Source organism: Scophthalmus maximus, chromosome 4 (assembly GCF_022379125.1).
Source record: "Scophthalmus maximus strain ysfricsl-2021 chromosome 4, ASM2237912v1, whole genome shotgun sequence".
Lineage (NCBI taxonomy): Eukaryota > Metazoa > Chordata > Actinopteri > Pleuronectiformes > Scophthalmidae > Scophthalmus > Scophthalmus maximus.
This window is the reverse complement of record NC_061518.1, coordinates 1941581-1955000: the sequence shown is the minus strand read 5'-3', so window position 1 is coordinate 1955000 and position 13420 is coordinate 1941581. Positions and strand designations below refer to the sequence as shown.

The window sequence follows — 13420 nt, the reverse complement described above, 5'->3', positions numbered from 1 at the left end:
GTCTCTTTAGAAGAGCAGCGTCCAGTCCTTTAGTTTAATGTCACAGTTATGTTTCTCAATTTTTCTGCAAAAAAAATCAGTAGAAGTAGTGTGTGACCTGAGCGTGTGACCTCAGTGTGTGACCTCAGTGTGTGTGTGTGTGTGTGTGTGTGTGTGTGTGTGTGTGTGTGTGTGTGCCAGGCGAAGGAGGGCTACCAGAAGGCCCTGGAGGAGCTGAACCGCTGCAACCCTCGCTACATGGAGGACATGGAGCAGGTGTTCGACCTCACGCAGGAGGCCGAGCGCAAGAGGCTGCGCTTCTTCAAGGACGTCCTGCTGGACATCCACACGCACCTCGACCTGTCGGCCAAAGAGGGGTACGACACACACACACACACACACACACACACACACAGATAAAAGAGGGGGGCGGGGGTTAAGATGATTGACGAGCCGTGACTCAGGACGGAGGCATGCAGGTTTGTGAACATGTGTGTATGTACACAGCAGTTAATAGAAAACTCAACTCGCCGTTGTCCATTAACTATTGACCTATCCATTCTGTTTGAACAGGCCACGGTTGCCGTGGCAACCATGATTGGGAAAGGTCCCCAAAAAGTTTTTGGGCAAATATTCAGAGTTTTTTATGGAGAGAAATTGTGCATCACATGATGCAGGAAGTGGGAGATAAGAGTTACTAATGCGAACAACGATTTGTGCGTAGCTTTGAGTTCTCGCAAACGCGTGATTTACAAACGCACCCATCACAAACTGAATAAATATTAATATTTTACATCCAGATTGAAGATATTAGTGACATTCTTTGTTTTCATGTATTGTGTGTGTGTGTGTGTGTGTGTGTGTGTGTGTGTGTGTGTGTGTGTGTGTGTGTGTGTGTGTGTGTGTTTATAGATTTTTGAGACTCTTTTCTGCGGTCAGCTCTGAAAAAGGATATGTAAATATATGCTGCGTTCAAGTGCTGGTGAAAAACTGGGACATCTGGGCTTCCGGGGAGTTCTTGTGTAAGAAGTCGTTCAAAGTCGGAAAAACATTTTTTTAAATAGACAGAATGGCTCGTCACCCAATGATTAGAACACGTACGATAAGAAATAAATGTAAAAAATAAATATTTGGTAAATAAATTACGCATTTGAAAGTTAAATTCTTCGCTTGTCGATCATGTGATACACACTCGTGACCTTTCTGAGACAAAGTTCTGCAGTGGCTTTATTTAGATGCTTTTTTTTCTTCTTTTAAAAAAGTCAAAGCCATGATGTGCAGGTTCCTGACCCCCCCCCCCCCCTAATGAGAGGCCACCTGCCCTCCAGCTGTGACTGTACCTCGGCCTCTCACACACACACACACACACTGTAGTTCACGGACTCTATTATTACTGTGCACGGGGGCGTTCAGGGGCGGTGGCTCCTTCAAGTGTCTCTTCCCGTTTGTTGGTATGGGGGAGGGTTGTAGGAGGTGGATGATGGTGTAGTAGAGGTGATGATTGACAGTCCTCTGTGTCCCACAGGTTCAGGGTTCTGTACCAGGATCTGGGTCAAACCATCCGGGCAGCCAACGACACCGAGGATCTCAGATGGTGGAGGAACACGCACGGGCCGGGCATGAGCATGAACTGGCCACAGTTTGAGGTGTGTGGACGCGCACGCACCCACACGCACGCACGCACACGCACCCACACGCACACACACACACACACACACATCAAAACAGCCACTACAGTCCTGCACAGTTCTCTAGTTTTTAATCAAGAATGAATGGAGTTACATAAACAATCCCAAGGCTGAACTGAAATGGAGTGTGTGTGTGTGTGTGTGTGTGTGTGTGTGTGTGTGTGTGTGTGTGTGTGTGTGTGTGTGTGTGTGTGTGTGTGTGTGTGTGTGTGTGTGTGTGTGTGTGCGTGTGTGTGTGAGAGAATCTGAATATTTATCAGGTTTCCAGTGAAAGCCTTGTTGTGTGACTGAGAGCTCTGAGTGGGGTCAGGAATGTTGGAATACACACACACACACACACACACACACACACACACACCGGTTTGTTCAGTGGTTGATGGGAATCCACAGATTTTGTTCCACTGCAGTCGGTTCCAGTCAGGACAAACAAATATTTACAGATATGAAAAAATACAAGCAACAGATTCTGGGAGGAAGAAAAACTGAAGAACACACACACACACACGCACACTCGCACACACACACACACACACACACCCACGTCAAACTGCTATTCACACTGATGGAAAACCACTCTCTGTTCTCTTTAGTTCTTTCTGTCAGATTCTTCACCAACACTGAATCTGTTCATCGGCGCCTCCATCTGGTCAGAAGTGTTGTTGCTTGGATATGCAGTAGTATTCCTACGTTACTATAATTAATAATATTATAATAAACATTAGCTGAACTAGGACGTCAGAATATTTTTTTTTTAATCTTGTTTATCTTTACGTGAGATGCTAATTATTCCTGGACCTTTAAACATTTCACACAGATGGAACACAATATGACTCTCTCTATACGCTTCGCGTGTTCATTTGATTTTGTCAGACGCCGCCCGTGACCTCACTTCCTGCTTCAGAGAGACAACAGCAGCAGCCGCTCATCACTCAGTGACCTGACAACAGAAACACAAGAGACGCATCGGTGACACGCCGTCCGTGTCGGTGGCTCGTTGAACGTCTCTCTGCTTCCGTCCGTGTCTGAAAAGTGTGAATTAATAGTTTCATAATCGCAACGTCGTCCAACACCGAAGTGAAAAATAGATTCAGCTCTTCCTCAGAAAAAAACGCCTTTGGTTTTCTGTGGAGGATTTTTTTTTCTTCTTTGTTCCGGTCCAGGGAGGATGATGATGATGATGAAGACGATGATGATGATGATGATGAAGACGATGATGATGATGATGATGATGATGGCGATCAGTCACACTCTGGTATTTCCAAACCCTCCTCGCTCTCTGTTCCTGAGTCACAGGGAGAGAATCAGTCTGTGAACAAAGATGTGCAGACCCGGCTGTCGAGACACGATAGAGATGTAATCATCTGGATTCCTGCGTCCCGCCCTCCACTTTGATTTGTGGCAGCTACACACTGTGTGTGTGTGTGTGTGTGTGTGTGTGTGTGTGTGCGCGTGTCACATTTAAAATGGGACAAAGGACTTGTGACACGTCATACTCAGAGATGCAGTAACTGGCCCACAGAGAGTCCGTTTCCAGCTCCACTTGTTGGTGGATGAAATAAGATCACTCTTCAGGTTGAAGGTGTGTCCGTGTGAAACGAGTGCGGAGCAGCTCGTCACGTCTGAACGATCCTGAAGAAAAAGATCTTCCCGCTGCTTTTAGTCTGAAAGCAGTAAAGAGGCAGAATGTTGTGTTTTAAAAGCGACGCAGGACAGAAAGTACGTCGGGATTTTAACGCACACATTCACCTGTTCCACGATATCACTGCAGCGCAAACAAACAAACAAACAAACAAACAAACATCCTCCAGAAACCAACTCCTCTGAATCGGTTCCAACAGAACGACTTCATGACACTAGGGAAATATTTTCCTCAAAAAAATGCCCAGCTAATTTATAAACAATATCTACGCAGTATGGGAAATGGAAATGGGAAAACCTTTCTGTTGCTACAGCAAACCTTCATGACAGAAGGATATATACAGTTGATATGATATGACGAGTTCATCCTTTTATTAGTGCCACTATGGAGAAATGTGCTGTATCATAGAAGCAAATAGAAATTACCAAGCATCATCGGACGGACTCAAGAAACAATCAGCAATAAAAACATCACGTCCTTGTTGGAATAAACTATTAAACATAATGAAATATATAAATGGCAATAATATATATACATATATATATATATATATAATGTAAATATTATATCGAAGCATAGAAGATATTAAATTGACAGCCACGGCACCAAGAAAGGAATTTTAGAGCGTGTTCAAGAGGAAACGTAGATTTGATCAGAAATCGCGTGAACTCCTCAACGTTTCCTCCTTTTTCAAGTGGAAGTTTGAACCGGATGAAGCGGCAACGAAAACAAACTGGTTCACCAGATAGTCGGCTAAAAACGTTCAGACACGCGGGTTGGATATGATCTGTCGTGATGTATGATCGCGTGGAATCTGATCTGAGTAGATTCACTTCTGCGCTGCTGCAGAAGATGTGCATATTAATGAGGTCAAACTTTTGCATGGAAGATAAAGTTTTTCAGCGTAGTAAGGAGTGAGCATCTCTGCCGAAAAGACAAAGTGAACATTATTCAGAGTTTTCAAAACTTAAATATTAATGGAGACAGACAGACAGAGAGGGAGAGAGATGTTAGGAAGAAAGAAAATGAATCTCCTCTGTCCTCCGAGGAATCTCCCGGCGTTCCCACCGCGCCGCCGAACAGAAGAGCGTTGTCCCGGCCCCCCACACGGCTTGGTCTTTCTGTACTCGTGAGGACTCTGTCGACTACACTCCTTCATGTTTCTCACGACAAACCGGAACATGTCTGAGGCTTTTTGACTAAAAGTGTCATCACTTGTGGAGGAAATCCAGTGAAATCCTTTACTGTACTGTGTGTACGTGGTGTTGATTCTATACCTGCGGGGACATTAAGTTCACACACACACACACACACACACACACACACACCTCCTGCAGCAGCGACAGTGTGGAGTTTGTTCTGTGACGGTAAACACCAGTAACTGTATCCACCGCCACCTACTGTACCTCTGTCAGCAGCCTGTTATTATGGCCAGTGTGTGTGTGTGTGTGTGTGTGTGTGTGTGTGTGTGTGTGTGTCTGTGTGTGTGCGTTTTTATGAAAAAAATATATTTGTGCCAGTGTTTTAGTTTTTCTTGTGTTTAACCAATTAGATCCTTTTGTTTTAGTTTCAGTTGCATTCATCAGATATTTAGTTGAAATATGTCATAGTATTATGATTTTTGAGACAGAAAATTGAAAGTTAAACCACTGGACTGTAAATCCTCTCAATGGAATATTAGATCCTTGTCACAGTTTCACAGAATTTAAAAATCCGACTGCGCAACTCTTTTACAAACAGACGTCAAAAATAAATACAGTATAGATAAATAATATATTATATATAGTCAGATTAAGTTTATTAATACAATGAAGACAATTTTGTTAATTCATCAATCATGTGTAAAAAAAATTATAACAGAAATCAAAAGCCAGGACTCTTGATTCAAAGTTTGAATATTCACCAGTTTCTTTAGTCTCATTCTAAATCAATCATCTGGTGATTTTGGACATTTTTCACTCTTTTCTGACACTTTATAAACTAAACAGCGGATTAATCTGTCATGAAAATGAAACGTCAGTTCCGCCACTTGTGTGTTGCTTCAAAGCCCCTCGCTTCAGATTATAGACGATTCATAAAGTTAATAATCAGATATAACTCATCATAAACCTGGTAAGTCTTTGAAGGGAGGGTCTTATTGATCGGAACACAACCGTTAATTTGTTATTTCTTCCTTGTGAACGTTGCTTAGTGTTGTTTCAATTATTTTGACTTTAAATTATAGATTTGATAAAACCTGACGCACAAACTCAAAAAAACGGAAACAAATGATTTATACATTTAAAATTGTGTGTGTGTTGTGTGCAGGAGTGGTCTCCGGAGGCGAGTCGCTCCATCAGCAGGAAGGAGCGAGGTGGACAGTCCGAGGAGAACGTGGTCACGCTCACCAACATCGTGTCCTCGGGCGGAGACGCCGTCCCGCCGAGTCCCATCACGCTGGACACCGGCAGGTAGGACGGAGGACGTGTGTGTGTGTGTGTGTGTGTGTGTTTGTGTGTGTGGGAGAAAGAGGCAACATGTAGTTTAGTTTGTTGTTGTCACCCTGAGGAGTTAACATCCTGTGAAAAACACACTAATTATGAGCTAGAAGCCTGACTCAGCGCGTGTGTGTGTGTGTGTGTGTGTGTGTGTTACCAGATTCAGCCACTGAAACCACACACTGCATTTACTGAGTTTAATCAGTCCGAAAGTTTCTTTGATGCATTTTCACAATTGTGCTTTTTTGAGATCCAGAAACTTTTCTGATCTGGCACATTGAAATGATCGTACGTGAAATACGTGTACGTGGAAGTTACAAAGAGATTTTTCATTGTCAGGTGTACAACCGTAAATCCGTCTGCTGTTTGTTTTCATAGCGCCATGAACGTGATTCCTTGCTTTCCTACATTCATTATAGAAAGAGATCAAACGAAGCCGGGCCCAGTATAGAGCCTTGTGGTTCACCTCACCTGATCTTCAGAACTTTAAGACTTGTGTAGTTTCTACATGAACCAGACGCGTTTTTCACTTGAACCCAATTTGCTGTAGACTCACGGTCACAGTCAGAATCTTTGCACAGACCAACAAACAGCTGCCGTGTTGTTGTTTTGTTCTCAAGCGCTTCTAATAGAAAAACCTCGCTCTCCTCTCTCAGGACGAAAGATTACTCATCGGACTGGAGCGACGAGGAAAGTCCTAAGAAGGTGCTGGCGGAGAACGGCGTGGGGGAGGACGAGGAGGACGAGGAGGAGGAGGAGGAGCAGGTAGAGGGGGTGCGAGTCCGAGCGCTCTATGATTACATGGGCCAGGAGGCCGATGAGCTCAGCTTTAAAGCAGGTATTAACCCTTACTAATGCTTAATGATGGGAGGCATCACGGGGGGAGGAGCCAACAATGATTGTTGTTTCAGAAAATGTGCAAAAAAAAAAAAAATGTAGTATGTAGGTTTTCAAAAAAAATGATGTCTTATCAATCAAAAAACACTGAAAGGTCAACACATCCCGTCAGTGAAGGTTTGAACCTCTGAGCTTTGAGTGAAAGATAACTCTAATATTTACTGTAAGTGTACACACTTACAGTAACTTGGTAATGTTAGACTTGTTGATTTTTGGAATTAATAAAGAGAAGAGAAGGTCACAGACGGGAGGGGTTCATGTCAGCTGACACCGAGTCAAGAGAGTTGAAGTTTTTCGGTTTTGTGAAAACGTTAGTTATTTTTTAAACCCTATTATCATAATCTGGACCAAATGATGTCAATTAAATGACCTGTTGGAGTCCCATCGTTGTCATCTTCCTCTCAAGGTCGACAGAAAGTAAACACCAACGCTAATCTGAGTTTATTTAAATCAGGACGAGCAAAAGAAAGAGATTCATAATTTCCATACCACAAAAACACTTGTACAGTTTTATACAGAAAATGTGACGAGTCCCATATGAGAACATTTCACGTGGACATAACGAGATCATTCAAACATCATGAAAAGCAACATTTGAGAAAAATGATCCGAGTAATTCAACTTTATGAACAACGGAGCCAGAAGCAAGTGCAGATATTACAGGTTAGTATTCAATGACATGTCACGTGTTATCTTGATAATCTCTTTTAACTAATCAGATTTCTAATTTACAAAGTAGTTTGTTCATCAAACTAAACCAAACTCCACCACAGAGATATTTACTGTGTCTTATTATTTAAGACAATTCAGCCTCACATCCTCCTTTATGTCAACTCTGCAGCCAGTTTGCACATTTTTATGAAATAACAGCTTCGATCAATTTAAGATCGCATGAGTTTATATTTAATGAAAAAACAGTTTTCATTTTCAGTCACCTGTGATGCCTCGTCTTCACACACACACACACCCACACACACAAACACACACACACACACACACAAGCACACACACACACACACACAAACACACACACACACACACACACACACACACACACACACACACACACTCATGTCAAACACATTGTTCCAGTCATGAGTTCTGATGATTAACGATCATTGAGTAAGTCTCTGCAGTACAACGAGGACCACGCCCGTTAAACACACACACACACACACACACACACACACACACACTTCACCCCGGTCGCCTGCTGTAAGCTCGTGGATCAGTGTTTTGCAGTGATGATTCCGCCTGAGTCACAGAAGCTTATGCTTAGTCTCATTTGTGTGACTGGAGTCGGATCGTCACTGCAGCAGATTCACACGTAGAACAGCTGATGACACGAGAACTGTGTGTTCACGCTTCACTGCATGACAGATGTGTGACAGATGTGTGACAGATGTGTGACAGATGTGACGGATGTGAAGCTCGAGCGGCTTCATCCTCGTTCCAGTTCTGTTTGGAAATAAAAGCGTCTCCAGGGGCGATTTTATATCAAACAGAAGGTCGATGGAATCATTTTTGATTTTTCCAGTTTTCATTTGCAGTTGAAAATGGAAGAAAAAAAAACTGAGCTTCATTAAATCATTAACTCGTCGCGTTCTTTTTGGGAATAAAACCGTTTTTTTCCGACTGGTTTTATTTTCCCGACCCACTGGAGGTCCTGACGTCCGTCTGAATATTAAAGATTAAAGATTAAAAGTGTGTTTCATCCTAAATTTACAGGGATGATCATAGAACAATCTGATTCATATCACTAAATCAGGTAAGTCACGTTAAGTCGACTGCATGACAGGAAGCGATGAACAGAAATGAAAGCACAGAATGAGATGAGAGGCTTCAGTTTGTGAAGGTCAAGGTGTTTGATGAGTGAAGGTCATTAGAACGGAGAGTGTTTCACAGTCGTACAGTTTAATCTACAGTTTAATCCTCTCAGTGACTTGTTGTGTGAGTGTTGTGGACACTTTCTCTTTGTGCACAGTCGATTCTGATGCTTCTGCTTCATTTAAGGAAATTCGGGGGAAATACAATGAAGCTCAGTGTCGACCGGCGTCGTGGTTTCTTCCTGAAAACGCCAGCACACGTTGAATTGTTTTTTCCGATATACATGACACACGAGGAGGGACATCATTCGGCCAATCAGCACAGACGTCTAGTCCGCAGTTATTTTCTGCAGGAGTGTGAACGTTGCGTGAATCTGCATTAGGAGCGTAAATGTCATAGAATGTCACAATCTCTCTACGGTGACATCTTCAAGATCAATCCTGATTTAAAATCGGATTGATTGACCTGACGGGAACCTGATGAGACCGGATGGCTCCTGCTGGGACCTGATGGGACCTGATGGGACCTGATGGCTCCTGGTGGGACCTGATGAGACCTGATGGCTCCTGGTGGGACCTGATGGCTCCTGGTGGGACCTGATGAGACCAGATGGCTCCTGGTGGGACCTGATGGGACCTGATGGCTCCTGGTGGGACCTGATGAGACCGGATGGGACTTGATGGCTCCTGGTGGGACCTGATGGGACCTGATGGCTCCTGGTGGGACCTGATGGGACCTGATGGGACTTGATGGATCCTGATGGGACCTGATGGGACCTGATGGGACTTGATGGCTCCTGGTGGGACCTGATGGGACCTGATGGATCCTGATGGGACCTGATGGGACCTGATGGGACTTGATGGATCCTGATGGGACCTGATGGCTCCTGATGGGACTTGATGGATCCTGATGGGACCTGATGGGTCCTGCTGAGACTTGATGGATCCTGATGGGACCTGGTGGGACCTGATGGGACTTGATGGATCCTGCTGGGACCTGATGGGACCTGATGGATCCTGATGGGACCTGATGGGACCTGATGGGACTTGATGGATCCTGATGGGACCTGATGGCTCCTGATGGGACTTGATGGATCCTGATGGGACCTGATGGGTCCTGCTGAGACTTGATGGATCCTGATGGGACCTGGTGGGACCTGATGGGACCTGGTGGGACCTGATGGATCCTGATGGCTCCTGATGGGACTTGATGGATCCTGATGGGACCTGGTGGGACCTGATGGGACTTGATGGATCCTGCTGGGACCTGATGGGACCTGATGGATCCTGATGGGACCTGATGGGACTTGATGGATCCTGATGGGACCTGATGGGACCTGATGGGACCTGGTGGGACCTGATGGGACTTGATGGATAATTATTATCGGCAGTAATTTAACGAATAGTCTTCTAGTTAAAGTTGGGTTTTTTTTGTCAAAATTAATTGGAACCAGCTTCTCAAATGTGAATATTTTCTTGTTTTCGTACTTTTATGATCGTAAACTGAACATGTTTGTGTTTTTCTGAGCCTCCGGTCAGAGACGATGGAGAAGTTTGAACACGTTCTCTTCCTGTCAGACGTATTAATAAGGAAGCTCAGTCTAAATTAAATCCTCTCGTGCCAGTTTCGCCCGCACGACCAACGTCTCGAATGCTTCCTCGCACTTTGCCGCGCTTTTATTTTGACACGTCCGACAGTAGAACTGACTTGTCCTTCCCCGTCCCTGCAGGCGAGGAGCTGCTGAAGCTCGGCGAGGAGGACGAGCAGGGCTGGTGTAAAGGGCGGCTGAGCGGCGGCAAGGTCGGCCTCTACCCCGCCAACTACGTCCAGGCCGTCGCGTCCTGATGTCCCGCCCCCGCCCTCTTTTTCTGGCCCGTCGGCCAATGGTACAACTGCACGCACGATGCCAGGACCAATCAGAACACGTAGACGTGCCCTCTGTGGTAACTTGACTGTAAAACTCATCAGAGTTCCCTTTTTCTTTTCTTTGAGCTTCGCTTTTGAAAATCGGTCGGCGGGAAAAGTCCTTGACTTCGCCGTTTGACAGAAGATTGAAGAGCGAAGAGAAAAACATCTCCGCCGGTCTGAAAGCACGAACCCGACCGAAGAGAAACACGGACGCAGGTTCTGTGAGGTCACCCATCGATATCTGACGAGTTCTGGATTTGTTTTCTTTTTCCCCCGCTCGCTGCCGTCATTTATTCATCAGTTGCTGAAATCCACATCTAGTGCGGCGGAGCCGAGCGAAGAGCGACGACACAACTTTCTTCTCTTTTCAAAGAGAAATGCTTATTCACTTTCTTTTCCAGGCGCGGTGAGAGAACCGACGCCGCTCGTGGCTCGAGACGGTCAGCCCGGCTCTCAACCTGCCGACCTGAACCTCGGAGGCTTTTCAACAACTGACGTGTAAAACAAAAGGATGAAGTCGGTACGAGAGCGGCATCGATTTTCACAGCTGACTCTCGACAGGAAAGTGAAAAATAAAACATATTTCATGTTTAAACTTTAGTATTTTCATCGTTAAATCAACTGATCGGCAGAAGTGAAATAACATTTTTGTGGAGTTAAAAAAAAAACAACAATTAGAAGTTCAGACTTTTTCGGTAGATTTCAAATTGGTCTTTGACTTTTCTTGGATCTGGGATTTTATTTTTTATTTTTTTCATCGCCTCCTCTTCATCGCGTCGCCGCCCTGCTGTCCAACCGAGGAACTGCATCCGTGTGCCCGACGACGACGCCACGCCCCCTTTGGCTTGACGACGACATGTTTATTTTATTTTATAGATTTCATTTTTCCTTTTGGGTGTCACACTGAACTCACTTCCTTTCTTTCCTTCGTCGATCATCTCTTCATGCGATAGCCGTACGTTACTATCACGTCGGACGATGACTGATTATTATTATTATTTTTTTTTTCAAGAATAGCATTTTTCCAGTCAAATGAGAGACGTTCTAATTTGTTTTCCTCTTTACTTTAGCTCTGTTTTAACTGGACCCACTGAATCGGGGAGAGAGAAGTGACTGGTAGATGTGTGGACGGTGGTTTGTTGCTCAAGCTCCAACCTCAGATGTGTAAAATAAGTGAAAATGGTTTTGGGGTTTTTGCATGTTCATGTTCATGTTCATGTTCATGTTCACGTTCATGTTCATGTTCATGTTCACGTTCATGTTCATGTTCATGTTCACGTTCATGTTCATGTTCATGTTCACGTTCATGTTCACGTTCATGTTCATGTTCTTGTTTGTGTGTGAGCCTCCTCTGCTCCGCTGATTATGAGTATTTCTATGTAGGCGTCCAAAATAATAAGAAAAAGATAATAGAGAAATTAATTTACGCTGCTGTTCCTTTTTGATGCTTTTGCTTCTTTCTTTTTTTCTTCTCCAAAAATCCTGTACAGATTATAAAGCGGGAAAGCGACAATAAAGAGCTTTCTACACCCGGAAGACTTTGTTCTTTTTGTTCTCATGTCGTAACCAACACACAGCGACGGCCTGCGTGTTGTCAAGTGTCAAGTTATATCTCCGGGAAGTCGGAGGTTCTAGCGGTTGAATCATTTGTACAGAAGATGAACAAGTCAACGTTACAGGTTTATCAAAAATCAGCAGGTGGAAGCTGAAAATTATGAAAATGAGAACATTCAAAACTCAATCTGCATCTTTTGATCAGTTCTTTTGGACGATTTTTTTCTCCTCCTCCTTCCAGTTTTTTCCTGTCCTCTTTTAAAAAAAAGAATTTCTGCCTTTAGTTTTTTTCTTTTTACTTTGTGTTTTTCATAATTGTTCTGCAATTGTGTGTCAAATGTCAATTGTGACTTTTGACACAGAAATATGCCGTAGATCTCAAAGAGACCATTCAAGTCGAATAAAGCCAAAAAGATAAATTACAAATATTAAATTTAATGTCGGGCTGTTGTACTTAGATCGTACCTACTACACTTTGAATATGCAATAAGTGATCCACACTATATGATTAAATGATAGTCATCTGTTTTCAATAGTTAAGTGATTCTCCAAATCCACGGTTTCAGTTCAACCTCGGTTACCTCTTTGTTAGCAGAATTACACAAAAACTACTGAACCCATTCAGGGCAAGAGTCATTCAATTTTAGTGCCGATGGTCATTTTAATATTCTTACTGAGGGGGTATAGTTTATTTTTCAGCCACTGTACAAATAAAAAAAAGGACCAGAAACCTGCTACTGCTAATAATGTGAAGCTGCGATCAGTTCGAGTCGGGACGGTAAAAATGTCTTTGACGGTTTTAGTGTAAACAAACAAATATGACATTTGGGGCGAATTCTTCTACAAAAACTAGAACATTTTGTGTAGGATTGTTCGACAATCGTTCGAGTTTGACAGCTGATGTGAACGATCCCAGAGGAACTTTCTCATGGATATTATTTGAGCTGCAACAGTGAATTGATTAGTAAATGAATCGCCAAATATTTGAACAATCAATTTATCGGTCATGTAGTTTTTATGAAGAAAAAAAAGTAAAAATTCTTTGATTTCTGCTTATTAAATGTGAATATGTTGTGGTTTCCTTGCTCCTCTGTGACAGTCTAGATATCTTTGGTGTGTGGACAAAACAAAATATCATCTCTGAGTTTTGAGGAAACACGATCAACATTTTATGAAGAAAACAACTAATCGATTAATCGAAAATAATCAACAGATTAATCGTTCAAAAAGGAAAATAATTGTTATTTGCAGCTCTAGTTGTCAATCCTGGGCTAATGAAACTTTAATCACAGACGTGATCATTCGATTATGATTGGTCTTGGTAGGGTAGATACAGCTTGCCTTTATATATATATATATATATATATATATATATATATATATATATAATTATATATATATAATTAATATATATTTATTAATAATATAATATATATTTTTTATATTTATTA

At 43.0% G+C, this 13420-nt stretch overlaps 1 protein-coding gene across 4 annotated transcripts in view; it reads left to right on the top strand.

Annotated features, from left to right (window-relative positions):
- The window catches only part of pacsin3 (protein kinase C and casein kinase substrate in neurons 3), a 32447-nt gene extending 20496 nt beyond the window's left edge, over window positions 1-11951 (top strand). For 3 of the 4 annotated variants that reach the window (XM_035629334.2, XM_035629333.2, XM_035629335.2), the window contains 5 exons: window positions 181-356; window positions 1505-1625; window positions 5614-5756; window positions 6440-6621; window positions 10237-11951. In XM_035629334.2, the coding sequence (XP_035485227.1) occupies window positions 181-356; window positions 1505-1625; window positions 5614-5756; window positions 6440-6621; window positions 10237-10352 (738 nt within the window). In that variant the 3' untranslated portion in view covers window positions 10353-11951. The remainder of the gene's footprint in view (window positions 1-180; window positions 357-1504; window positions 1626-5613; window positions 5757-6439; window positions 6622-10236) is intronic. The other variant, XM_035629336.2, reaches the window with a different exon arrangement.
- Window positions 11952-13420: the final 1469 nt, after the last annotated feature.